Source organism: Acipenser ruthenus, chromosome 6, assembly GCF_902713425.1.
Source record: "Acipenser ruthenus chromosome 6, fAciRut3.2 maternal haplotype, whole genome shotgun sequence".
In the NCBI taxonomy this organism is placed as follows: Eukaryota; Metazoa; Chordata; class Actinopteri; order Acipenseriformes; family Acipenseridae; genus Acipenser; species Acipenser ruthenus.
Window position 1 is genome coordinate 18,313,312 of NC_081194.1, and position 27,983 is coordinate 18,341,294.

A 27,983-nucleotide genomic window follows, 5' to 3' on the forward strand; every position below is an offset into this window, starting at 1 on the left:
TATAAACAATGCCTTTGTTATTGAAATCAATGGGAATGGCAAAAGGTAAATGCTATTTGCCTGATATAAATGGCTGCCTGCAATAACCCTGGATGGTGTAAGTGGTGGATGCTATAGTTCCAAAAATAATGAACTACCTACCAGCAGGTAGCAGAAAACAGTGCCATCTATTAATTCTATTATCATATAAAGTGACACTCAATAAATTCAAAAGGTGTTTACTTCAGTAAAATGAATGCTGTATATGGATTGGCAGTCTACTGTTCCTTCATTCCCCTCTAGTGCTTTTTACACCACAGACAATAGAAATTTACAAAACATCATTAAAGAATCTGCTAAACCAAAACACGTTGGCAGGGCTGCAATTTGGCTAATTATGATGCTGTGCAATTATGCATACTTAATCCAGTAGTTTAGATCAGTAGTTTGTAATGCATTTGCCACGGGGGACTTCATGCTACTTTTATTAAACCTCAAAAACAATCCAATTTGTGAAATCCAGTGTCAGCTGAAGAGTTTGCATGTGACAGAAGAGTTCATCAATGGGATAATGTAATGCCCCTTTTCTTTTGGAAAGCAACTCATAGCCCTTAGTGAACAGCAGTCTGTATCACAAAACTACCACAAATTCTCAGGCACTAGCAGCAGTATCATCTCTACAGCATATTAACAAGTAAGTAGCTTGCAATTTCTTTTTTGTGTGAATGTTTGCAGTTATTCTGAGTGGTTATTATTGCAGTTACTCAAAACCAATGTGTGTGTGTGTGTGTTGTTTATTTTTTAAATAAGCTTGTGTTAAGGTGCTTTGCCGTTCGGGAGATGCTCTTCATTTCTAGTTGCCTGCCATAGATATATGTAACCTAGGTTAGACTGACCAAAGAGTCTATAGAAAAGCAACAGCCAGCACCATCTAGTGATCTGCCATTTCGGAAACAAGTTTATTTTATACTTTCTGGTAATACACAGCAGTGAACTAGATGGTGCTGTTGATCTAGCCTAAGTTATATAGGCAACTAGAAATGAAGGGCAGCTCCTGTACTGTGTGAAAAAACATTAACAAAGAATCATAATCTAATAAACAAAGTAACTGCACTAGAACCACTCATTGCAAATATTACAAAAACAGAATTATTTGAAGCTATTTACTCTAAGACTTTCCTTGACATACAGACAGTTCCAAAACAAAGACTGATACACAAGTACAGATGGTAGAAACTACTGTGCTCTTGCACTAGGGTAGAAATCACATACAGTATAAAAAAATGGCTAAACTTACTAAGGTTTTTGATAGGCCATGCTTTAAAGATATGGGTTTGCTGTAACTTAAAGGTTAAGTAGGCAGGTGATTTTGCATATTGATTCAGTTCCACGAAGACCTACAAGTTGAACAGTTTGCAGGTATAAAGATAACGTTTCCTGTTTCAGTTTCATTGAAAATATTTGGGCAGAGGTGAACATTATTGCTTTTGGAAGATATAAGAAGTCTGTCTCAGGGCTCTCACGAATCCTAAGGGCCCAACACCTTAGTATTTGTCAATTACATGTTCTCCTGCTGCATGCGTTCCAACTACCAGTATGCATCTGACTAACAGGCTGTAAGAAAACTATATGTACTCGTGAATAGTGCCTTTTATTTCATTTTTTGACAAAGCGATTGGTATTTTAGGAAAAACACCCCAGTGGGGACCCATTAAACCTGGTTAAGCTGAAGGCAATAATTTTTTTATATATATATATATATATATATATATATATATATAAACACACACACACAAACTTCACTTAGTCCACAAGTCTATTGAGGGTCAACAATGACATCCTTATTTTGTACTGTACATAGATTGTAGTGTTACAAACACACCCTAATTTCCAGTTAAATTAAAACGTGAAATAATGTACCAACTACAGCATCTTAACCAAGAAGCAGAAACGTTAAGTTTTTGCCAAACTGTAATAATATACTGCTGCTGATTTTCTCAACCGCTCACATTGCTTTCCAAATTCTTACATTGTAGGCTTTTTTTCACAAATCTACCAAACATACAGTATATTTTAAAGCTTTGTTTAACAGCGGTTAGTAATTCAAGGTCATATATTTTCCCCTCCTACTTTTTTCTCTCTAGTTCTCAGTTAATAATTCTGCATATGCTACAGAAGTAACCTGGTCTTATTGTTTAATGATGAAAGTGATGTTGTGCAGTTGCTGTACAAATCTACAGGTTATGTATCTGTCAAAAACATTCACGTTCTTGGGCTCAGTTTCAATGACAATCGCATACCAGGAATAGCAGGATCTTCACGTCAGAGCCTTTTGACAGCAACTGACAGAACCGTGTAATTTTAAACAAGTTCTAACAAAAACTCAACTAAGAAACCACGTGCTCAAACGACCTAAGATTGTATGCATACTAAACACAGAGAACACATGGCTTATTCCTAAATTGTGCATCGTCAAGCTACCGTTCACGTTGCCTTAGGGAACCAAACTTTCTCTGAAGAAGCCAAACTTTGTCATCACAACTTAATGTTAGTTTTCAGGTTGAAAAGTTAAATAAAACAGGCAACACTTCAATTTACAAAATGAACAAAGTTTTTGTTGTATTAATGAGTACAATATTACTTGTTTTGCCAGTAGTCTTTCTCATCAAGGTGGATTCCACTCCCTGATAGTTTTAAAATTGTCTACTGTTATCATCCTGCTGAAATTTGAAACTCCTTTTAACACATACATCCAGCAAAACCATCAGTACCCAATACGTATCTGTATTCATTGTATTGTCTGGTCAACTGTCCTGCCTCTGCATACATTATACTGTAGCTTTGCCTATATATTTGTGTTTGGTGTCACGCTTTTTGTAAGCCATTCCTGTTGATTAATCAACACCCCCACAATGACCAGAATTCTACATGCGCTTTAAATTGAGATTAAACATGTTCCATCATTACAGAGGGGAAAGAAAACTCTGAATATGGAACATGACCAAGCCACTGATTCCTACCTTGTTAGAATACGGTGGTTTACTGAGGTTTATTCCATCTCGGGTCAGCTTATCTCTGATCATGATCTTCAGCTTGAGTTTGGGGTAAGTGACCAGCTCTTTGGAAGTACCATGCTGGTGGTTCCTGCTTGTGCCCTGATATCCAGGGTTCCTCCCGACCCTCTCGACTTTGGGCTCAGTATAAGATCTGGCCCCCCTCACTTTGGACTCGTATTGCTCCATCGTGTGGCCGGTGTAGATTCCCGGAGTGGGGGGTATCTCGGGCTCCAGGGTAAAGTACAGTCCTGTAGCCGTTTCTTTCTCCTCTTCTTTTAACCTCTTCACTGCATCGTTAATTTTTTTCCTGTGATGAGGCAGGAAGACTCCGATAGCATCCAGGTCAGGGTCTCCAATCTGTTTACACACTTCCAAGTCATCATAGCCATTATCCACAAAGGATTCCACGTACTGACAGAGGTGGAGAGTCTTCAGCCATTCATACACGATATTGGTACTCATCGTTGCAAATACAATGTTTGCAATGCAGTACGATTGTTGTAATGTGATTTTTTTTTTAAACTCCCTTACCGCACGATTGATTTGTATGTATTGTGATTTGAATATGTCAGAATAAAAAAATAAGTGTGTTTTCCCGGTTGGCTATATTGCCTGGGGACAATATGTTGCCCAATTCGTAATCATCACATTTGGCTTTTTCCGTCCTTCGTGTTCAAATGTCGTTTAATTGCCAAGATCAAATTCAGCAACTGATAATACATTACAAATGCTATTTGAAATATTACAGAAGCAATATTCCGACTCTATCAAAAACAGCCATTCGACCAAGATAATTTAAAGTAAAACGTGGATTCAGGTAATCCACGTTTTTGACAGTTCACAATAAGCAACAGCGCTTTAACAGCACGAGAATCAACAATTGGAACATTAACTTTTCAAACTAGCGTGCGTACACATATGCTAGCAGTTCATTCATATAAACCACCCTTTAAAAAATGCTTTCCTCGTCACAAAATGTCTCTTTTTTTCGTTTTCAACATAACACCTGGTCGATGTTGATATATTTTTTTAAAAAATCGCCTCCTCTGTATGCGGTTATAGAGCGGTGTTATAACATCCAGGCATTCAACGCAATACATACATAATGTGCTTTTCTGATGACTTAAGTTGTCCACTCACGTTTGTTTTGTTTTCGTAAACACAATTCAGGTCCCATCCCAAGTTTAGGCTGCAGACACCAATGTCAGAAGTTGCATGCTTGTACAAATGTCCTCTGCTGTTTCGCTTTTTTTTTGTCCACTCCCCCTTTTCTTTTGCTTAATTTCAGGAAAACAGTGTTATTCCCTGTTCACCATAAATGAATGCTCTTGTCTCTTTACTCAATTGTTATTTGTTAATTGTACCCCGCTTCTTTGCTATTTAGTATCCAAACGCTCCGGGAACAGTATTTCCCCTTGCTCGGGTGACTCTGCACTAAGAACTGCAAATACCAAACGCATTTCTAAAAGAGGCTAGACCGAATTATCCAGGCTGTACAACGTGTCCACTTCCCGTGGTTATTTTTCATCGTTTTCAACTTGTTTGCTTCGTTTTGTTATAGCACTGTTCAGTTTGTTCTGTTCTTCAAGTACGATATTGTCTGTACACTTATTTTATTCAATCCAAACAATATTGCTCAGTCCACCGAGTTAATTAATTTTCCCGCAACATAAACTTGTTCACAGTAGAAACACAAGTAGGGTTCTTGTGCTTTCCTTAGCTTCAGAATTTCAAAAGTGAAGACTTTGTATTGGTTTGGTATTAAATGTCGTTTCAAGTGAATCAACACTCCCTTGCCCTCTCTCTAATCTGAAGTTGCTTGCTCTCGCCTCCATACACTCCCCCAGCTACACTGTGTGCTGTGCTGTATCTCGACACAACCCTGGACATTATACTCTTGCGCCCCCTGTCAGCAACTGCGATAACTACACCCAAATCAAACAGCGTTCCACTTGCTCCGGAGATTGAACAAGGTGTGTTTGCAGACTGGAGACGTAAATTATATAACATTAATATTGAAGGTCAAATGGGTGAAATTGTATTATTTTTTAATGTATAAAGTCAACATCTTTACTTTTTTTGTTATAGACGTCTATTAATTAATATAAATTAATTCATAGGTATCCCTGTGTTGTCTACCTCATTGCTAGGCAGATATATTTTGTATAGATTTGAATTTCAGTTGGCACGATGTCTTCTTTCAGTAGGAACACAAACACTGACAGCAGCCTTGGTCAAAAACGTTTTTTTTAACAATATTCTTCCATTCCCTTGGGTTAATTTCAACTTTATATGCAATGTACAATACTACCGGCTTCTTTTATTATTACCAGAAGTTGTAGTAGTACCTGTAGGTATTGTTTTCTATTTGTACATGCAAAATAAATTGCTGCAGTGCTTACTGTGTAGAGAACCACTGGTGTTGAAGAATGCAAGCCTCCTGGTGTGATTAGAGGATATCTCCTGTGGTGGTTTATCCAACAGTGCTTTTATATATATATATATATATATATATATATATATATATATATATATATATATATATATATATATAGATATAGATATAATTCTGCATGTATACTGTATAGATTTCCTTTAGCTATAAAGTTTTTAACAATTCAGTGTATTTTTTTTACAATAGTTTCTGTTTATTTTGTATTTGTGTATATATAAATAAAATGCCTAATAGTTATTTAGAATTCCTACTGATGGCCTAAAAGGTCCAAATATAATTCAGTATAGGTACCAATAATAAAAAAAAAAGCTGTATAATGGGATAGATCATTATAGACATCTTGTATTATATTGTCAAAAGATACTGAAGTGACTGAACCAATCAAATATAAAACAGGCCATTTAAATTGCTCTAAATCAATATGATTCCCCTTTGAAAAGGCTTTTTTGTAATACAGTATCACAATTATATAAAAAGAATTACATACAAATACCACAATTTCACTGTGACATGAAAAAGAAGCAGGTTTTATGATTTAAAATTGTGAAAGTTCTTATATTGTACCATAAACCACCACAGAACTGTGCAAGTTCTTATACTATGCCCAGCACTGCCATATTCACCTAGTTTGAAAACTGAAAACAGAACGCCCTTTAAGAGATCTATGACAAGACCCCCCTCCTTTAATCATGTGATCCCTGACTGCATCTCAAAGAAGGCAGATGACAGTACTGGAAAATGAGACCGCTAGTAGGTGGTAAATACATTTGAATCTCCAGTAAGTAAATGATGTGGCTCGTCTTTTCACATCCATTGGAAGGATGGCAGAAAACCTTGATCTGCCCAGAACAAAGTGATAAAAGAGGCACAGCAACCATCAACTGAGTTTCTGGAGCTAGAGGGGGGAGTAATAGAAAAGGTGTCTGCTATTATTTATTACTTTGTGAGAAGATTGAAAATGCATTAAAAACCCGAGCTGCTTCAGAGGAAAAGATGTGCTGTGACACTAAGGAACAAGCTAGCAGCAGGCAGTCAGACTGTGCTATGGTGCTGAGAGCTGGGTAGAGGCAATGGTACTGGAACAGAGATTCAGTGTCTGTGATGGGGGTACAGCATCTAGAATAGAGCATTGGGTATTGTAGCTTTCCTCCAGTGGAAGAATCTTTACCTCTTCATGGTGTTTGCCATCATGAGTGCTTTTTATTGCCTTTTGATATTCAGCATTAAGGTGGTTTTAGCTGAGCTCATCAGGTACCGCTATTCAACAATAAGGCAGCTTTCCCATCAGAAACAACACTGATGCTTAGGAGCCAGATCATCTAGAACTGCAGATGTGTCTTTACCACTTGAGAGTTTTACTGTACAAAATTATGTACATAAAAAAATACAAGAAAATGAAAGAAAAATCAGCCCTATATATTACAATTCAATCATCAGTTCTTTGAGGGAGAAATCACGTGGATGCAAACACAGTATTGTATAATTATTATTAATGTGTTTTATACCAATTAAATATTACAATACTGTTTTATCAAAAACTAAATACACTGCAGAACTTTGAAGTTATTGCACTCACCATTGAAACAACATATCATTTCCCTTGGAATTACTGAATATTCATTTATAGCATGGAATCCAGGCTCATTTAATTCATTATTGCACAAGTACCTTATTTTTGTTGCCTTTATATTGAGATATATTTAAATAAATGGGGACTGTTTGTCTACAGAAGAAAAAAAACAATTCACATGTGTACAGAAAGCAAATACTAAGGTGTATCTATGTGATATTGAATTTATTGTATTACTCATAATTTCTCTACCTAGTAAGGTTAATAAATGGCATGTTTTCAACTGTACAAAGTTCTCCTGTTATATAATTGAATTCGGTAAGCAATTCAATTTAAAAAATGTGCTACATTAATGCACTGTATTTAAAACCAGTATGTGTGATTATAAATATAGACAGGCTGTGTTCCAATTATTGTTTTTCGCGATCATGTAGTAATAGGAGACCGGCTGTTCTTTGTTTTTCTTGATGCAGTTTCAGAATGTAAAGACTCCTTGTAAAGAGGGACTAGCCTGGAGTCAAAGATGAATAACCTTTCAAAACACAACTTCACATGCTTTTTTCCAAGCAGGTTATGCGGTTACTTAGTCAACATATCACTAAAATACTCAAAACACGTGAGTGTTATCCTAAAGCCTAAAGCCAGTAGTGTACCAGAGACACATGTAAAGATAAGTTATTTTGCTACAAAAAAATAATAAAGTGTGAATAAATGAAACCCCAGCAACACCAGTAAAGTTTCTGCTCAAGATACCTGCCCATTACTCACTGGGATTCATTAGGAGTTATTAGTAAGGGACTGTATGTTAAAGATTACGCATATATATATATATATATATATATATATATATATATATATATATATATATATATATATATATATATATATATTTTCTGAAAAAAAATATAAAAAACATGTTCTGTAACCAAAGGCCTCCCTTTCATATTTGGAACATGAAACTGATCTCTGTCAGTTTATACATGTTTCAAAGCATTTAATGAAAATTGAAGTGACTGTCGTTGGAAGGGTCTGGTTTGACAACTTTCAATGCCACTTGCAATATCTCCTTAGGTCAAATCACTGAAATAATGACACACACCTACATGTATCACATATAATCCCCGACAGGACTCCTCTTTCTTTGTAGATTTTTGCTTCACCAAATACTTTTTCTTTGGAGTAACACTACTATGGTACATACATGGTAGACACTAATCATTACAGTAAACAAAAAGAGCTAGTCGGCAAACATGTGCAACTGCATGCATGCAGTATGCTGATTAAACATTTTCTGGTTAGTTTTAATGATACATTCTTTGGCATGTGTCAGGTGGTAATAACTTTGAAATGTCTATTGTGCATGAAATTCTAGGTTATGGTTTTGATTCTGGGTCCATGTAATTAGTTACCTTTTAGTGGTAACCAATGTCCTTCCAGCAGAGAGTAAATGTATTTACTTAAATAAATAAATAAATAAATAAATAAATAAATAAAGATTAAATTATTGGTGGTTTTGAGATAGAGGATTTTTGCTTTCAGAAATGGTTTTTAGAAAGCAGGTTCTTGGGTGCCACCTGGTGAGATATGCCTGTCAGTGCACTATTCATTTGTAATGAATTGTTCTGGATGTAACGGGATGTGGAAATACACCAAATCTCGCCGCTTGTGAAAGAGTGCAGTGCTACAATCATGTAACAGCAAATGTATATACTTAAACCTGTGCTCACCGGAACAGCATAATGAGAGAGCATCTTGTTTTCTGGGTTCAACTAAAACAAATTCCAATACAGCTTGTTTTCCATCATTATATATATATATAGACACACATACACAGTTACTGAAATGTATTCAATCCCCTTTTCTGGTTTGTGGTGCTTGTGGGTAGGACATTTATTGCCCATTTTTCCCAGACAGCTTTCTTACAAAATATCTTGATATCCCTAAACAGATAATCGTTCCCCTCTCCCTGAGTTATTTAAATAGCCATGGCCAGTTAGTCTTTTTGCAATTATGCGATTAAAACCCAGAAGAGGTAAGGGCGTCTTTCTTGGCCTGGGCTAAGGCCACTTTGTTCTATTGTTTAAACTCGTGTTTATTTATTAATGTGTTGAACATGTAATTGCGCTTTGGTGTTAAAACATATTTATTTGTGTTTGTCTGATTACTGCCTGCCTAACCACTCAGGTGCCCTTTCAAAGTCCCATATAAAAATGTCGCAGTGGCAACCCAAATGTTATCTATTTACTTCCAGTGCAGAATGGTATGCCTTTCCAGTCATCATTGTGTAAACTGATAGACTGTGGGATATATGGCTTACTAAAAGTGTTTGCCTATTTTTGAAGAGGTGGCAGTTATCTATACAGGGATACCAAGATATTTAGTAGTGGCCTGCAACCCCTATCCTGACAGTGTTGTGCGAATGTAAAAAAAAAAAAAAAAAAATTAAAAAATTTATTAAAATGCTACAAAATGAAAGTGGGAAGCATTGCAGTAGCTCAGCACTTTTTACTTCACTAAAATACAGTGCTCCCCCTTTATAATGCTGTAATCCTGAGCCATAGTTAAGAGACCGTGCTGGTTGTGTTCCGCCTTGTAACGAGAATAAAAAAAACAACAAGGACCAGGGGTCACAAATGGAGATTAGATAAAGGGGCATTCAGAACAGAAAATAGGAGGCACTTTTTTACACAGAGAATTGTGAGGGGTGAGTAATGTTGTTGAAGCTGACACCCTGGGATCCTTCAAGAAGCTGCTTGATGAGATTCTAGGATCAATAAGCTACTAACAACCAAACGAGCAAATGGGCCGAATGGCCTCTCGTTTGTAAACTTTTTTATGTTCTAATACTAGTGTAACGGCATTATAGGGCAAATGGGAGCCACGACCGTACCGCCTTATAATCTGTTCTGCAGTATAAAGGGCTGCCTTATAAAGGGGGAGCAGTATACAACTAAAACAAAAGCAGTAGTGTTGTTTTTTTCTTACAATACTATAAAAACAAGCATGTGATAAATGAAATAACAATTCATCAGTCACAGACTGAAAATATTTAGTTACCAAACTGTACATGTGTATATTACATAAGGGACATTGTTACTGTAACGTCAATAACACATCTGGAATGTAAACGTGGCCCCAAAATGGCACTCTCCAACTGTATATCCCTTAAGTGACTGAAATTATTAGTCACTAAAGAAAAGCCTATAAAGGCTGCCCTGGTTCATTGCTTTCAGAAAGATGCCGTCAGAAAGTAATGGGAGTTTTTGTGAACAAAAAACAATGCATCTATAGGGTTATAATGTAAGGTGATGGCAAATCTGATCAAATAATTTGTGAACATACCAACACATTTAGCAAACAGTATTAACTTTAAGGTGTTTCCTTAACTACCTGAGCAATCCTTTCATAGATTTGCAGATGAAGCACCAGAAATAATAATAAAAAAATAACACTACAATCTAATTGCATCTGGGAAGAAGAGCAGACTTTTTTTTTTTTTTTAAATGATTTTCCTGCTCACTTCAATAAAAGTAACACATAATTAAAATACTGCCACCGTAAAAATGGAGAAGAACTACAATTGGGTTCGATATTTACTATAATAATGAAAGATGATACTTTTCTTTCCATCACATTAGTTATTGTGTGGTCTAAGTATTTAACTTGTTAGTTTTCTTAATGTATCAATATAAAAAATATAGGTCTACTTAGGTTGGTTAAATTAGTATTTTACAAAAAAAAAAAAAAGTTTTATTGGTTAGTTTACTGGTCACAAATATAAATGTAATCAAATGCGACAGCAATTCCAATAATGTTTGCATCTATGACCACATACACTGGAGCAAGCGGTGTGGCAGGGCAAAGGAACGTGACCACCACAGTATGAGTGAAATTAAAGAAGGGAATCAAATGAATTTGTTTGGTGCACCTTGGTAGAAGAAAATAGGAATTCCAGGATTACAGTCAAAATGTCAACACAGGCACCATGCTTTTGGGGGAGCTTGGCAGTGGCATTGATGCAGATGGGTAAAGAATAAGACTTTGTATGATCAATGGATCAAATAAGCATAAACTATATACTAGTTATAAAAAGTTGTATTTTTTCACAAACACAGGCTCAACTAACATCAGCTTTTGCTGACAGATGCATACAAAATGGTTCACTAGTCATGTAGGGAGTGACTTGCACATGCAAACTGCACTGAAGTATAGTCCATACCTTGTATATAATGCACCATAATGTTTCTAAAATGTGTAACCGAGTGCCTGTTGTATTGTGAAAATTACAGCAATAATTTACAGATAACTAGAATTAATATTTATTGGACAACAAAGCCTTTATACTGATGTGAAATCAGTTAAATATGAATTCTAGTTTTCAGTGTCGATCAGTGTAATATTAAAAATAAAAAAAATACATCTTTCTCTTCCTAAATTCAGTGTTTGGGTTATAAGAAGTTATATATGCAAGGAGGCAGCACTATTGTCAAAGGGCTGCTGAAAATCCTCATATATTCCATGTCATAGGCTTGGTTTGTTCCATCCTTGCAGAAACTTCTTCAAAGAAGTCTAGGAGGTTAGTCAGACAGGATCAGCCTTTTCTGAATCTTGGCTGTCTCCTGTAATACGATTAGATAAATAATCTTTTTTTTTTTTTTTACCATGATTTAAATGTTATGGCTGGTGGAGTTTTTTTTCTTGAAATGCACTTTGGTAGTTGATGTCTTAATGGTTTATCTTGACAGCCCCCTGTACTCTTAGTATCCTGCTGTCCCTTCAGTTTTGTCTACTCAGTAGCACTGTGCAATCTTGTAGATTTAATACAAGCCATCTTTGGCATTGGTTGGAATTATTTAAAAGATCAAAGGATTTACAATATTATTATTACATATATTACTAGTTCTACAAAAATCAGGTTCCTTACTTTTGTTCAACTTTTGGACAAATCTAATTTTGTGTTCACTACCATTTTGGAGTACTGAACAGCAGTTAGTGGGCCATGCTTTTTTTTTTTTTCAAAAAATGCGCCCTCTTTACCTAGATCAATGAAAGTTCTTTGTTTATATCACAGGATTGGTAATGTAGTATATCACTGCATTGTTTAAGTGTTCTACAAACCTGGCATGCCATCAATACATTAATTACATTCTGGTCTCCTCTTGTGTTATTTCAGTAACAGTGCATTAAGGTCTAAACGTCATCCAATTTGATTGTGGCTTGGAAAACATTTCTGAGTGCAGATTCCATCATAACATATTCCTTCATTAGGAACCCCTATTGTTAAACATTTGTTTTTACAGGTTGTGTTTCAGAAGTGAAGGTAACCAACTGGATAGGCAATCTTGCTTGAATTTCAACAATATTTATGTGCTTATCCCCTTCGGTATAACTTCAGAAACTCAATCCCACAATATTTAGAAATACAACAAGTCTAGATACACAAAATATGTCAAACCGTTTTGATTTGACGTTTGCTTCCCACTTATGTAATACGTTCTCAATTACAAATCAATTATATTAAAACTTCCAAACGGCAAAAGTGGATTAGTTACATTTGTTTAACAATTGATCTTGGTGTTAGTTTTCATATTCCCTGAAAAATATGCTGGACAAAATGTCATATAGGTTCTATTGTTCAAAATAAATGCACATACTTATTTAAATTACTTTGTCAAAATTCATTCAAGAGGTAGTTATAAAAAATAAAATGATAAAGATGAGGTCAGTAAACCAAAACAGAGAACACTGTATATTTAATTTTTTTTTTATATTTATTTATTTTTTCCATTGCACAGTAATTTCTATCTACAGAATTCCTAAATTGTTTGTGGCAGCAGATAAAGTCATAAACATCCATGTTAAATTTGCATAAAACTGTACAAGAAAATTGGCTACAATGAGAAAATACTGCAACCCACAGATAAACCCCCTCCTCCGACTCCCCCCCCCCCCCCTCCCCCAGATAGATGATGGCTGATGAGAAACAGACTTCCTCATATGTACATTTAAAATGAACAGCATCAAGAGTACTGGCGGCATGTGCAATACATTTATTTGTAGAGTAAATAAAAAAAACACACTTAAAACTTAAACAAAGAGAAAGACATAGAGGGCACATAGTTCTTTCTCATGTTTCCCAGAGGATAGGACTACCACGCCTGGAGTGTAATGTATAACAATAGTACAGAAAATATAATAAAAAAATAAAAATAGAACTACATTAATACATTTACCAACAGAATACATACATCTTACTGCTGAACGGAAAAAAAGAAATAAGACAGTAGAACTTAACAGAAATTATTGTAAACATTGAACATGCTTCTGCTATTGTGCAAGGGAACAACTACAGTAAATATTACATTAAAAAGGATGGTTTTCCTGCATCTGTAAAATGACAAACACATCTGAAATGTAAAACAAAGGATCAACCTTTTGCTGTAGTTTCCACGCAACGTCAATATCGCCATCAGATTAAAACTTTATTATTTTTTTTTTAAACTAGGAACATTAACCGTTAAGAACCTTTTAATTGACTATAACATACTCTTTCTTAAACACTTTGACTTTCTCTTAAATGCATGTTCTCAACTTATTAAAATAAACTTGTACATATATAAAATCTTTAAAATTAAAAGTATAGATGTTTATATGTATAAATATAACTGACCATGAAAACAAATCTGAAAGTGCAGCCATTCATTATTCATCACCACTGACACAGTATAGCTTGTCTTTGTACGTTTTGGTCCTTATTAAAATTGTAACTACTTTACACACACAAACAAAACAAAGAAAAAAATAATAATAATGATAGGCCAAACAGAAGTTCAATACATATAATAGTAATACAATTATTCCCCGGTGCTAACCAAAAGTCTTCAGATGGCAATAGTAGAAATTAATAATGCAACAGGTAGCACATTTACATGCCCAAGCAGTGCAAATCAAATTGTACAGTAGTAGTATTGTACAATTCTTGATTTTTTTAAACTTGATACAGTATTCTCAAATACAATGTTTTGCAATTAAATAAATACCTACTGCCTCATAATTCCTACTACAAGCTAAATTGTGAAGATGCAGTGGGACTTCATCCATTTATACAACTACAGCACAATATTAAATAATTTCTTGAAATCTCATAGCTTTTTTCGTGCTCTCAGAATCCCTTGGTTGGCCTGTATACATGTTCATGCTTCTGCAGTCAGACCCCATCAGAACCCTGGGTTTGTGTCTCACTGTACAGTAAGAGAAAGGGGGCAGTGAAGAGTATTAATACCTATTTAAAAAATAATAATATAAATAATAATTCTTTGGTGTCAGAAAAGCGCATGGCAACTTAAATTGTGTCTTTAAGCCACTATAACACTTTCAGATTTGTCTCTTGATTGTCCATGTATTTACATACAACTGTAACAATTTGGCAGAATTTCTGAGTGAATTGTCCTTCCTTTGAAAAACCAAAAACATTTAAAATTGACGATGCACCTACATATAACACAAATAGCAGCAGTTTCTTGCACTTCATCAAAAAGGTTTGAAAAAAGAGAACAGTAAGATTTACACCGAAAATATCATTAAGGAAATATATTTCTCAACAGTATGTATGTATGTATGTATGTATGTATGTAATAGCTATGGCCAAAAGTTTTGTATCACCCTATAGAATGAACTAATTTTGCTTCATAATGTCTAATGAAACCTGCTGAATAATGTTAGGTTAACATATTGAATTACATACCGCTTTGTAGTTTTTTATATCTTTAATGAAAAACTTGTGGTATCATTTTGTAGTTTCTTTGATTACATGATGTTAAATAAAATATCATCTAAATTATGTTCATGAGTATATATATATCTATCTATATATCCTCCACTAATGTCCTATAGAAGAGACAGGAATCTAAAAGAATACGCGGTCCACAGTGAAATTCACTCTTCTGCAGAACCTTTAAAAGGCACAGTCCCATGCAACAGACCACGATGTACGACATGCAAATATATTAACTCCCAAACTGAGATCAGAGGCCCTAAATCATCACTCCACATCCACCACCCCTTTACATGTACTTCTAAAGGAGTAGTGTACTGCACCATTAGCACAAAATGCAACCAATTATACATTGAGGAAACTAAGACGTTTAGCAGATCGTTTTGTAGAACATTTACGAAGCATTCGAATCAACACCTTGACATGACACTTCAACAGCAATAATCACACTGCTGAAGGCATCACCATCTGTGGAATCAGTCAGTGTTTTGGTACAAATTCTACTCGGAAGCAAAGATAATGCAAGCTTATCTTCAAACATGGAACTTTGCAGCCTCTTGGAATGAACATTCTATTCTGACATCCTCAGAATATTTGAAAATCAACACGTTTACTGCACTGTGTTTACTTTTCTTTCTACACAGCTGAAGGGCTTTTGCCCGAAACATCCTGAAATAAATGTTTTTTTTAATCATTTAGTGTACATCAATCTTTTTTTTTTGTTTAATATGTTTTCTTATCAACATATATAAGTGATGCAAAACTTTTGGCCATGGCTGTATGTACTTCTATGTCTACATGTTACTGCATGGGTGTGAAAACATGTTCCAGATATACACACACCCACCAATATATATGACAATGAACAATTCAAGAGAAAACCACCTATTAATAAATAATTCCTGAACTGTCATCGAAGAGGATAATAATGATGGTTCCAATTCTTAGTTGAGAGACATTAATACTTGTAGGGTGGTTGGGTGTATGGATGTTATGTATCCTTTTCTCTATCTGAAAAAAAACTGCATTCTTTCATTTGAAAAACAAATGTACCATACTTGATAAAATAAATGACTGTGAAAACAAATCAAAGTCTTTGAAACAACTGCAAGGAAACTTAATACCACAACACACCTAGAACTCTGCTCTGCCCTCCAAAGACATACATTTTGTGGTGGGCAGACTGTTTTACCAAGTTGCACATGGATTAGAACTTGACTTATGACTTGACTTATGATGGTGCTTACAATGGCCTAAATGATCACCATCTTTCAACATTGTATTAGACAACTTTCTGATGTGTATTTTGAACTGCAGATTCATTTTTATATGTTTTAAGCCCTTTCCCAAAATACAACAAAGAACATAAAAACACACACAAAAAAAATTTGACAGTACCCTTTTCCCTACTGGAATTAACACTGCATTAAGATGTGGGGAGATCACTGTGTAATGTGAACCTGCTCTACATCTCGACGACCTATTAACCAACACTGCAGCGATCCCATTCCTGTTCAACCTCACATGTGCTGTATCTTACCAGGAAGGAAACAGACTGCCCAGCCTGCAAAGGTCATTGCTAGAAGAGCAAATGGAAGAGTCTCCAGTATCGGATCAACTCATTATCCCTGCAAACCTGCTGCCTTTGAGCACAAAACAACAAACCACAGCATTTAATGTAAGCTTAGCAAAGACTTTGTGTATCAGGGTTAAGCTAGTATAAAAACATCATATCTGGACTAGATTATGTTTATGTATGTTGTATATGGCTATGTAGGCCCAGTGTACTGAAACTTGCTTCCTGTTCAACTCTGTCTCACTTCTAACATTTTACTACATTTTTTGGCGCAAGAATATATTTACACACACTGTATATAATTAGTACTGGGACAAATAGACAAATATCCGAACAAACTTTTTTTGAAATTTTTTTTTTTACATGTATTCGAAGTCTGTGTTCGTCATTGTGAGACTTTAAATATATTGTCGTGGAGGCCGGCGGTGGGATTTACTCTGCTGGAGCCGCTGCTCGCTTCCCCTTGCTTGTCGCTGCTGCTGCTGTGAATGGGGGGGCGTGTCTTGTCGGCACCCCCATTGGCAGGTATGGAGCAGTGAGGTGGCTTTCTCCTGGGGAGCCCAGACTGTCAGCTAAGATCAGCCCCGCGTGCTGGTGAGTGTAGCTGTCACTGTTTGCGAAATAAAAGAGCTATCTATTTTGTAAAATAAAAGTTGTGCTTGGATTCTTACCACTGCTACAAAATAAATATATATTATATAAACATGAGCCTGGCAGCGCTAAGGAATGTGACATCACCATTTATTCATCTGAACTACCCTCAAGTATAAAAGAAGATCCGCTTCTGTGGTGGAAAAACAAATCAAGATCGCTTTCCAAAAGTTGCACGCTTGGCAGAAGCATCTTAAGCATTCCGGCAACGTCAGTACTTAGTCAGCGTGTATTCAGTAAGGCTGAGCAGATTGTCAGCAAGCTCCGGTCTTCGGTGAAATAAAAAAATGTGGATGCTACCGTGTCCCTTAACAAAAATAGTATCTAAGCCATGGACAATACTGTTACCGAACTGTTAACTTTTTGTAAATTAGTTATGATGTTCCCTGGATTGGTTGTTAAACCGCTTGTTCTGGATTTAAACAGTAATATACAGCTCCATATTTATAAATGCTGTAATTTATTTTTTACCCTTTCATAACGTCGATGAATCGATGCATCAGCTTTTTTGGAAAACGATATATCGATGGTGAAAAATTAGGCATCACCCCAGCCTTAATATATATTTATATACACACACACACAGTTGTAGTCAAAAGCTTACATACCCTAATGGAAATTAATAATTACTCTAAAATAAATTTTTCTTGGAAAAATGTTTTGTAGCAAAAGTTTTGCTTATGTGGATGAGGAACAAAAGTTAAATAATTTATTTCAGCAAAATTCCAAAAATGCTAATTCAAAAGTATTCATACCCTGACAAGGAAAATTAAATGAATAGCTAGTTCAGGCAACTTTGTCAATGAGCTTTTGGCATGATTGTTTAGTGATTTTTCACCATTCTTCAACGCAAAATTGTTCCAGTTCATTCAAATTCCAAGGACTTCTCTAGTGCAGAAGCCTTCTTCATCTCATACCAAAGATTCTCAATCGGATTTAGATCGGGACTTTGACAAGGCCATTCCAGAACCTTAATTTTATTCTTCGGAAGTAGATTTTGATGTGTGCTTTGGATCATTGTCGTGTTGGAATGGCCAGTTGCGCGTTGAACTAAGTTTTGTAGCGGAGGGTTTCAGATGATTGGCCAATATCTTTTGGTATGCTATGGAATCCACTTGACCATGTATTGGAACTAAATTTCCTGTGCCATTAGAGGAAAAACAGCCCTATAGAAGGATATTACCATTTTCTTTGTACGCCTCACCAGACTTTGTCCAAATGTAACGACTATCAGCATGACCAAATAGCTTTCACCAGAACTCATATCCATCATTCAAATGCCATTTTGCAAACCTTAAGTGATTGTCCTTTTTTTCAAAGAGTGGCTTTTTCCTTAGCCTGCAACCATTGAGACCTTCACCATGCAATACTCGACCTATGGTTGAAATGGAAACCCCAGTCCCACTTGCAGCCAATTCATTTTGAATATCTTTGGCAGTCAATCACGGATTGTTAGAACCTTCCTCACAATTCTTACTTGTTCTTGGTGAAAAAACCTTCTTTCTTCCAGACCGAGGGAGCGTTGTGACAGTACCATGAGTCTTGGACTTCTTGATAATAGATACTCAACTGCTTGTAAATCTTCTTGTATCCTCCTCCAGCTTTATCACAATAAATCATTTTCTGCCTAAGGTCTTCAGTTAGCTCTTTACTTTTTCCCCATATTGACTTATTGGTAATGACAGCAATCATCCTATGCCTAACCCTTTTATACTCTAAGAATGTTCACCTACAATCCAGCATTTTCTAGACACTAGAATTCGGTTCTGCACGATCATATTGAAATTTCTAGCACCTTGTAGACTATCATAGCATCAAAGGGTAAGAATACGTTTGAATTAGCATTTAAGGAGTTTTGCAAAAACATTGCTTAAATAATTGTAGACATCTATTTCTTGTAACTTTTTTTCCACATCCACAAAAGCAAAACTTTTGATACAAAAGATTTTTCCTAAACTTCTTTGTTTTCGAGAAATTTCTTCAAATGAAATATTTCCATTGGGGTATGTAAACTTTTGACTACGCTCCTGCAGCATGTCCCCCAATTCCCTATTGTTCAAACTGTAAACAACTTCTCAGTCTAACTTCTGTTTCTGTCCCTCCCTTTTGATACAGTACTGAACTGAAGAAAAGCTGCGCTGGCACTATAACGCAGACATCTTATTCAGCATTCGTTTTATAACTAAATAAATATTAGGCCTATTACGTGGTTATCTTTCCTAATGTATTTACTTTTTTGCTGCAAGAGGAGCTGCAGCTTTCTCCGGGAGTCAAGACGCTTCAGCTTTGCTCCAGTCCTGCTCTGGCAGCCGAACATGGGGCGCGCCAATGCCCTTTTCCGACCCGCTCTCCTTCTCGCACTTGGTTTGCTTTGTGTCGCTTCGAACTGAACTCCCGACCGCCATTTAGCCAGGCTATTTATAGTTTAAAAACTGCTAGTTAAAATGATCCATGAGTGGGAATGTTATTTTATTTTTTTTGTTAAATATACCATTGATTACATGGTGCTTTATGCATGGTTAATTCACGGGAAGTTACATTATTGCTTCACTATACGTACATTATAGAGAGGGAGTTATTTTAATTTGTATTTTAGTCAGATATGTGTTGTGTCCCGCGGCGCCCCCTCCCCCTCCCATTTCTAACACTAATCGCTTATACTGTGTGTCCCCCGAGACCCGTGTTATAATGAGGGAGCACTGTGAGTGTGTGTATATAATATATATCTATATATAGTGTATGTGTGTGTGTGTATATATATATATATATATATATATATATATATATATATATATATATATATATATATATATATATATATATATATATATATATATATATATAGACACACACACACACACACATATATACAGTCAACCTCAGTTAACTCGACTGGTGGATAACTCGACACCTTCACTTAATTCGACAGACGATCTTGGTCCCGGATTTTCTCCATATAAAATATATGCATCCTGACATTTTTTTAATTCAGCACCACGCTTTACTTGGAACTCGACACTTATTACTGGTACCAAGGGGATAAAAACTATTAAAAAGACTAGTGCATAACTCATTAATTTCACGTGACTGACCTCCGACTGGAAACTGATCTTCATTTGAACACTGTAAATACTATAATCCTGTAAACTTGTGAGTTCTGTTACTTATATGCATGTTAATGCCATGGCTCATGTGCACCCGTGGTTAACTGGGCACCCTGGATCACTCAACACTAAATGGCATCCCCGGGGGCATTCGGCACGCTAATTTAGTATTCGATTATCGTATAGACATTTGTAAATGATAATCGATGCATTGATTTTTTTTTTTTTTTTTTTTTTTTTAACAGAAGATCCAATAACAAAAAAAAAAAAATATTGCCTTAATTTTTAAATCAAGAAAACGTGAATACAATAGGCCTACTTCCGATTTGGTGTGTCCAACGCGAACGTAGAGGCCTAAAGTGTGTATCCCAGCAACGTGCTAATCTACCGTACTAACACTAAAAGAAGCAATCTCTCACACAAGGTTTTAATGCTAACCGGCAACAGGAGACTTCAAACTGGGTTCAAATCTGATGCCTCGATTCACCAATATGTAATCGGAGCTCAGGAAATTTAAGGACAGATGCTCAATAATCGATTAATGCATCGATTAATTGTTGCACCCCTAATTATATATCTATGAAAACGTGTCTATGGCCACTTTGTTTATTGTGAAGACATAACAATGGCAGGGATTATTTTATTTAACAAAAATGCTTAGTTTTTACCTTTTTTATTACTTGAAATCCCATTTAAACTACTGTATTGCTTTCTTTGTTTTGTAGCTAATTCACAAGGGTAAAGTAAGGTCTTTATTACTTCTGGTATATTTTTCTTTAACAGTGTTACATATAATAGCTTTGATAACGTTTTGAAAATGAACGTATATGAAACATGAAAATTCCATGTTTGTCCCAGCACTAATAGAGATATAGGCAATATATATATATATACACACACACACAGAGCTATGGACAAAAAATTTGCATCACCCCGTAGAATCAAATGAAACCTGCTGAATAATGTTACGTTAACATATTGAAATACATTCCACTTTGTTATTTTCCATATACTTAAAAATTATGGCTTCTGGTAGACTTTTGCGATATCAGTTTGTAGTTTCCTAAATCCTAAAATTCTAGGTGATGCAGAACTTTTTGCCATAGCTCTGTGCGTGCGTGCGTGCGTGTATATAAGGATACCAAGTCCAAATGTGACAGTTTGGGATTGTTTTACATTTTTACAACCCCGAAATCTTTACTGAAGATCATTCGCTTTTGTACTTTTTAAATGTAAATAAAATAAATATGGTTTGATAGTTTTATTTCAAAGCACATTTCCAAATAGTTTGATACAATTGAGGTTACCCTGGAGAATAATTCCAACTTCATCCCTTCATGTAAAAGCGAGACTAGTTGGAATTATTACTTCAGTGTAGCCCCAATTGTGTCAAACTATTTAGAAATAATAATACAAAAAAAACCCCATTAAATCAGTAACCCATTTTTCAAAACTATCCAATTCATTTATTTACATTTCAAAAGTACGAAAGCGAATCTTCTTCATCAGATCGGCTTCAGGTAAAGTGATTTTTTTTTTTTGCATTGTGATGGGTTCATTGGCAATAATCCCAAACCGAACACGAAAAGATTTTGGGGTTCTAAAAATGTCAATTAACCCCAATCCAATGAGGTCAACCGGATCCCAATGGGGTTGTATTTCGGCTTGGGGTCCTAACGTATATAGTAGTAAACTTGCACTTGTTGGAGCCGTTTTTGTCATTAAACTGTAGTGCAATGCTTTCAACATGTAAGTGCTTTTGTATCCCAGAGACAAAAATAAATAAATCTATATACCAAGTCATTCACTGAAACTGTTGACATGAACAAGTTGCAATCAAAGCACACACATCAGCTGTGCCTGAGGTGGTGAACACATTAACTACCCTGAAGTTCTATATAAAAATAACTGAAAATACAGCAATTTATAATTCTAAACAAAGGAGGGTTTTGGAAATACACTTTAAAGCACCCTAAAACTGTCAGACATTTACCTTTAAAGAAAATCAACAAAGGATGCATTAATACCATGTCTACTTTCAATCCCAGCCCTTTTGGAGGATACTACATTTTGTTTTAAGTGGCGACACATAACTAGAACAAATTTGCTGCCTGCCACACTTAATTATATTTCTCCCACATAAGGATAATTCCATAAAAATAATTCCTTTACAGTATATAATATCTGCAACAGTATATAGAAGAAGAGTGAGCACCCATAAAATTGAATCATTTCAAATTATAGGTTTGAAAGAAAGAAAGAAAGAAAGAAAGAAAGAAAGAAAGAAACAAGATGTTTGGAATTCAGAATAATGTCAACCCCTTTCAAAAGCCACAGTCTTGTGATGCAACCTTGAACCATGCATTTAATTTACTTTATGGACTTTACTTTGCAGTATCCCTTTCATATATTACTTATCCACTTGTTTTGCACTTGACAGAGCCAGGAATGAATACAGAGTTGATTTCCAATTTTTTTGACTTTTTTTTGTTTTATATATATATATATATATATATATAATTTAACTTATTGGCCTCAGGGAAAGCGGCAGCAGAGACAACAGCACAAAATGTTGTCTCATGACATATGGTATATGAAACTGAAACACATGATAAGACCCAGCGCTGCCCCCCCCCCCACACACACACACTCATCCATTAGTCCTTGTTTCCCACTCCAGATCCTTGCACTACACCAATCCTCAGCCGCCACAGAAAAAAAAACCCCAGAAAAAACACCTTTTATATAGTTTTTGTTTTCAGTATGCTCCTCAGTTTCAAGCCACATGACTGAGGTAAAACAGTGTATGATATTGTGCTAGGAAAGAGCAGTACTCCATGATGAATCCCCCTTTTCCTGCAGAAATAAATGGAGGGAGAAGGACAAGTTTCTTCCAGATGAAGCTGTTTACATTACCGCAGTCCTTTATTTATTTATTTTTTTTAACATCAGAACTGGTACCACTTCTTATCTTTGCACTTCAGCATCATCTGAAAAGAACAGAAACAAGTAAAATGAATTCCTTATATTACTGACCCCATGCAAATGTCCCTGGGAGGAGACATTTAGAGGAGTTCTTGATTTTTATAGACAGGAGGGACGCCAAATGCTCAAAAGATAAAACCATAAGAAAAGGTTGTGTATTTATGATTATTTTACACCCCATAAAAATGTTGAATAACATTGCATGCCAGCGTGTGCCGCCTATATCACAAAGGACTGCTTGTGGGAGTGAAGAACGACATCAGTGCTTACGTCGTGTGCGTGTTTTGAGAATGATTCAGCACTGGCCATCATGGCTGCTGTCCTCTCATCCAGCTCTCCAAGTTTCTGCCCCCTCTCATCCAGAGCTATCCGGGCTCGGGCCAGGTCCCCCACAACCCCAGACGCTGCTCCCTTCATCCCTTCTATGCCTCCTGGGCCAGGGATATGTTGGGCAAGACTCCGAGAGGCCTTCCCAGCCACTGATTCACCAACTGTCACCGGGAGAAAAGAAAGGGAAACCCCATCAGTGGGAACGACAATGAGAGAAGAGTACATTCTTAAGATTAAACAGCTAATAGTCAGTAAAAGGTCAATTGTTTCAAAAGTTAAATGGGCAGCAGTTCCTTCAGATCAATTAAAAGCTATGGTTGACTGTTTGCTGAAGTTAAGACAGGTTTCAAACTTGTCTATTAAACTTATACTTACAAAGTTCTTCTCTGTCCAGTGATTGCGCGCCACCTCCAAATAGACCTTTAAAGAAACCTCTGTTTGGTGCCTCAGGCGTTTCTACTGGTGTGAACAGCTCTCCCAACATCTCCTGAAACAGAACAGAATAAAAGGTGTGTTTGTATACTTTATTAATATCCAGTTATCCTTTGCTATCAGGGGGCTGCTAAGTCAGAAGACATTTAATTGCAGGGCTTTTGAAAAAAATTAAAAAAAATGAAACAAATACATCTAAATAACATCTCTACTATCTGGGCCTCCATGTAAAGGGTTGGCTTTTATTGCACGGGAAGTAAATTTCCACATACTCTAAACAGAATGTGAATTGATGTCTTTGTGTACCTGACACAGCCAGATAATACGTTCTAGGGGCAATGTTTCCAAACAATTCTGTACTGTGCATTAACAGAAATAAGAGGCTTGTCTCGTCAGTTCAGGACAGTTTTTTAATTACAGGAGACATGACAGGATGCCAATTAAAAGGTGGATTAACGGTTGATTAAGTTAGTGGACATGCTGAGTGGGCAGAAAGGGAGATATCTGAAGTGTATTGGCCTTATTAAGTAAATAACAAAAATGAGCTACAGGGGGACATTTTTTAAGGAGAGCAGGTAAACAGCTACATTTAAATAGATGTTATACTCATTATATTTTAAATCTTTAAATATATCTACAAATATATTTGTGCCATAATGAGGAAACATTTATAGTGTGGTTGAAATAACAGCAGACAAGTCTGTATTATTTTATCCCTGATCTATTTTTGTATTTCGTTGAATTTACATACTTGCATGCTTGTACTGGTATACAAGCACTTGTTAAGAAACTACAAAGTCCACAATGCACTTGACCACACTCAACTTCCTGCCAAATGAATGCAAATTGCTTTGCTTGTTTTTCATGATCCAGTGCCAACATTTTTCTGTTTATGTGGAACAGAAGACAGTGTAGGAAAAGGAAAGATGAAGTTCATTAAGAGACGTTGTTTCAAATGACAACATATAACTAACCTCTGATATGATCACTAAAACATGTATTTATTATGTTTATATTACAGCATTTCGCAGCATTGTCACATTCAAAATTGATATATGTATTTTTTTAGTTATTTTAGAACGTATTATCATAACCTTGGTTCCCTGAAATAGAAATGTATCCATTACACAATGGGTTAACCTATTATGCCCGATTCAACTGAACACCTCTACCAATACACGTGACGTCAGCACGCCTGTCCGCGAGGCAAAAATGCATGCAGGACGTCGATCCAGGACATTAAACATGTAAAACCTTGTGGAAGTTGGCTTGCTTGTAGGCAATCCTGACTGTCTCCACGATCCAATTGGACAGCCTCTGTTTTGACAGGGCTTGACATTGGTTCTTAGCTCCAAAGCATATAAACAGTTGCTCGGATTGCCGCCAACTTTTTGTCCTGTCAACTTAATATGCTAATGCCCTAACCGGACAAAGTGTATGGAGTCGACGCTCCTCATCTGACTGGAATGGTGGAGGATGAAAAGCCTCCAATTCCACCAACTGATTGATATTAAAGGTCGATAGGCATTTGGGCACAAAGGCCGGATTCGTACGGAGCATGACCTTAGTCCTAGACTCCGTAAAAAACAAACAAGCTTTTGCCACTGAAAATGCCTGCATCTCACTCACGGGTCTGGCGGAGGTGATGGCAAGTAAAAACGCTGCCTTCACAGACACAAGCTCTGTAGAATGCAGAGGTTCAAAGGGTGGTTTTGTGAGTGCAAGCAGAACCACATTTAACTGCCACCGCAACTTTCAGAAACTGGCCAACAATGTCAAGCCAAGATGGCTGCCAAATAAACCTTCAGAGTCAAGAGGTACTACCGCTCATCAAAAAGGTCCTGCAAAAACTGCAGAATGACTGGCATGGAGCATGTCAACCTGACGTGTCAAACACCAAGTTTGGAACACGCCCCACTTGTATCCATACTGAGAGCGCATTGAAGCAGCTCTCGCTTTCAAGCCTAACTGGCTGAACCGGAGTTGTGGTTAGGGTGCCACAACGTCCCCTGCGCCTAGCTGAGCAGGTCGTGGCTCGTGGGCAATTGCCAAGGCTGGTGGCACAATAGCTGCACCACCGTGGAGAACCATGTTCTGCTGGGCCAATATGGGGCCACTAAAAGCACCCTGGCTCGTTCCTGCCTGATTTCTTCCAGGCACATCGGAAGCAATGCTACTGGTGGAAAGGCATAAAGGAGAATACTCGGCCACTCGTGTCGACTCCCAGCGGACCCCAGTTTCCCAGAATGGAGAACCATTGGGCACAATGAGTGGATTCCAGGGAGGCAAAGAGGTCGACCTCTGCTCTCCTGAACCGGTCCCAAATCAGGCTCATCACCTCAGGGTGGAGCCTCCACTCTTAGCCGCACGGGACTCCCCATGATAGGCCTGCGGCATGGTTTTCTGCTCCTGGCAAATGTATCGCTCTCAGGGACAGCAGGTGCTCGTGAGCCCACAATAAGATTTGAGACGGGGTGAGCACAGGCCATCCTGGTGGTTGATGTAAGCCACCACTGTTGTGTTGTCTGTCCTAATCAACATGTGTCTCCCCTGCACCTCCTGGAAGAAACTCTGCAAGACCAGAAAAACTGCCTGCAGCTCCAGGACGTTTAGGTGTAGCCCCACCCAAGGGGGCTACAACACACCTTGTGCTCCTCGTCTGTTCCAGAGTTCTGGGATGCTGCTGGCATTAGGCTCAGAAACCTCTGGAAGGTGACAACCTCCCTGTGACACGCTGGGCTGAAACAGCCTCAGGCACGTGTGGAGCCTCTGGATTCTGTTCTCTGACAGAATGGCGATCATGGTGCTTGAGTTCAAGCAAGTTCCCAGGTAGATGGTTGTCTGGGACAGAACCAGCTGGCTTTTTGACAAGTTCACCTGTCGAGGTGAGTGGTCACCACGACTTGGCACATATGAGCCAGTCGTCCAGGTAGTTAGCACTGTGATGCCTTGTAGCCTCAAAGGGGCCAGGATAGCCTCCATGCACTTCAAAAAGGTGCGAGGGGCTAGGGAAAGGCCGAACGGCAGAACACAGAACTCTTAAGCAGTCCCTTGAATGTAGAACTGCAGATATTCATGGTGCAGTACGGTGCATGGAGGCACAGTACAGTACAGTACAGTATGGTATGGTATGGTCCACAGTGCGGTACAGTGCACGGTGCAGTATGGTGCATGGAGGCACAGTACAGTACGGTATGGTATGGTATGGTCCACGGTGCACGGTGCAGTACGGTGCATGGAGGCACAGTACAGTACGGTATGGTTCACGGTGCATGGTACGGTACGGTGCACTATAGTGCACCGTGCACAACGGTGCACTGAGGTGTGTGCTTAAGATCATGCTTTATGTTAATTAGCCATGCGGTTTTCCAAATGCTCTTTAATCATCCACAGACACATGTGTGCAAATAACTTTTCCTTATGGAGCTAATCTTTTTTTTCTTCTGCCTTACACACATGGCATTCTGTACTGATTAGTACTGTAGTAAAAACTGAAAGTTACCTTTTTTAAACTAATACACCAGTATTGATTTATTTATTTTTTCATCACATTTGGATTAGCTGTTTTCCAGATACAAGTAAAACTCTTAAGGTTGACACACTCATGGCTCCGCTATATTCCTGTCACTTGGAATAAGCATCTCCAGGTCGGGGATAATAAAGGCTTCAATTGCTTAACCGTAACAAAAGTACCACCCAATATATATCACATTTTAAGCCAATATGGTAAAGCCTTATGGAGATGTTTTCATTAACAGCACATGTTTCTATATGTGACATAGCCTGTGGTCCTGTTTACATCGGATTATCATTGCATGCATCACTAAAACCCAGACCCTTTCACTGCTATTCTATCATCCACAATCCTAGATCTGTTAAACATGAAGCTCAGATACAGTACAAAAGTGAGCATTTTAAGCCAGCTGTATTTCTGTCAGTCCAAGAGATTGCAATGGAAACTGGTATTAAGTCTCAGTATTTCCTATGTTACTTGCCAGATGGAAATGATCACTAGTGACCAAAATAAGGTCCATTGACTACACTAGGCTCCTAAATTAGTACCCGCCCCCA

General features: G+C 37.0%; 2 protein-coding genes across 17 annotated transcripts in view; both read right to left on the reverse strand.

The window, feature by feature from the left end:
- Nucleotides 1–4,973, reverse strand: part of sash1a (SAM and SH3 domain containing 1a) — a 313,025-nt gene extending 308,052 nt beyond the window's left edge. For 3 of the 5 annotated variants that reach the window (XM_059025161.1, XM_059025157.1, XM_059025160.1), the window contains exon 1: nucleotides 4,176–4,971. Coding sequence is in view for 2 of the 5 variants with exons in the window: in XM_059025155.1 (XP_058881138.1) it covers nucleotides 3,000–3,497 (498 nt within the window). In the remaining 3 variants the exon portion in view is untranslated. Of the gene's footprint in view, nucleotides 1–2,999 lie in introns of all 5 variants that reach the window. The other 2 variants (XM_059025155.1, XM_034018211.3) reach the window with 2 other exon arrangements.
- An 8,122-nt stretch (nucleotides 4,974–13,095) lies between these two features.
- LOC117411427 (syntaxin-binding protein 5) overlaps nucleotides 13,096–27,983 on the reverse strand; it is a 173,748-nt gene continuing 158,860 nt past the window's right edge. For all 12 annotated transcript variants that reach the window (XM_059025169.1, XM_034018960.3, XM_059025167.1 and 9 more), the window contains 3 exons: nucleotides 23,856–23,967; nucleotides 23,421–23,641; nucleotides 13,096–23,155 (listed from right to left, as the gene is read on the reverse strand). In XM_059025169.1, the coding sequence (XP_058881152.1) occupies nucleotides 23,114–23,155; nucleotides 23,421–23,641; nucleotides 23,856–23,967 (375 nt within the window). In that variant the 3' untranslated portion in view covers nucleotides 13,096–23,113. The remainder of the gene's footprint in view (nucleotides 23,156–23,420; nucleotides 23,642–23,855; nucleotides 23,968–27,983) is intronic.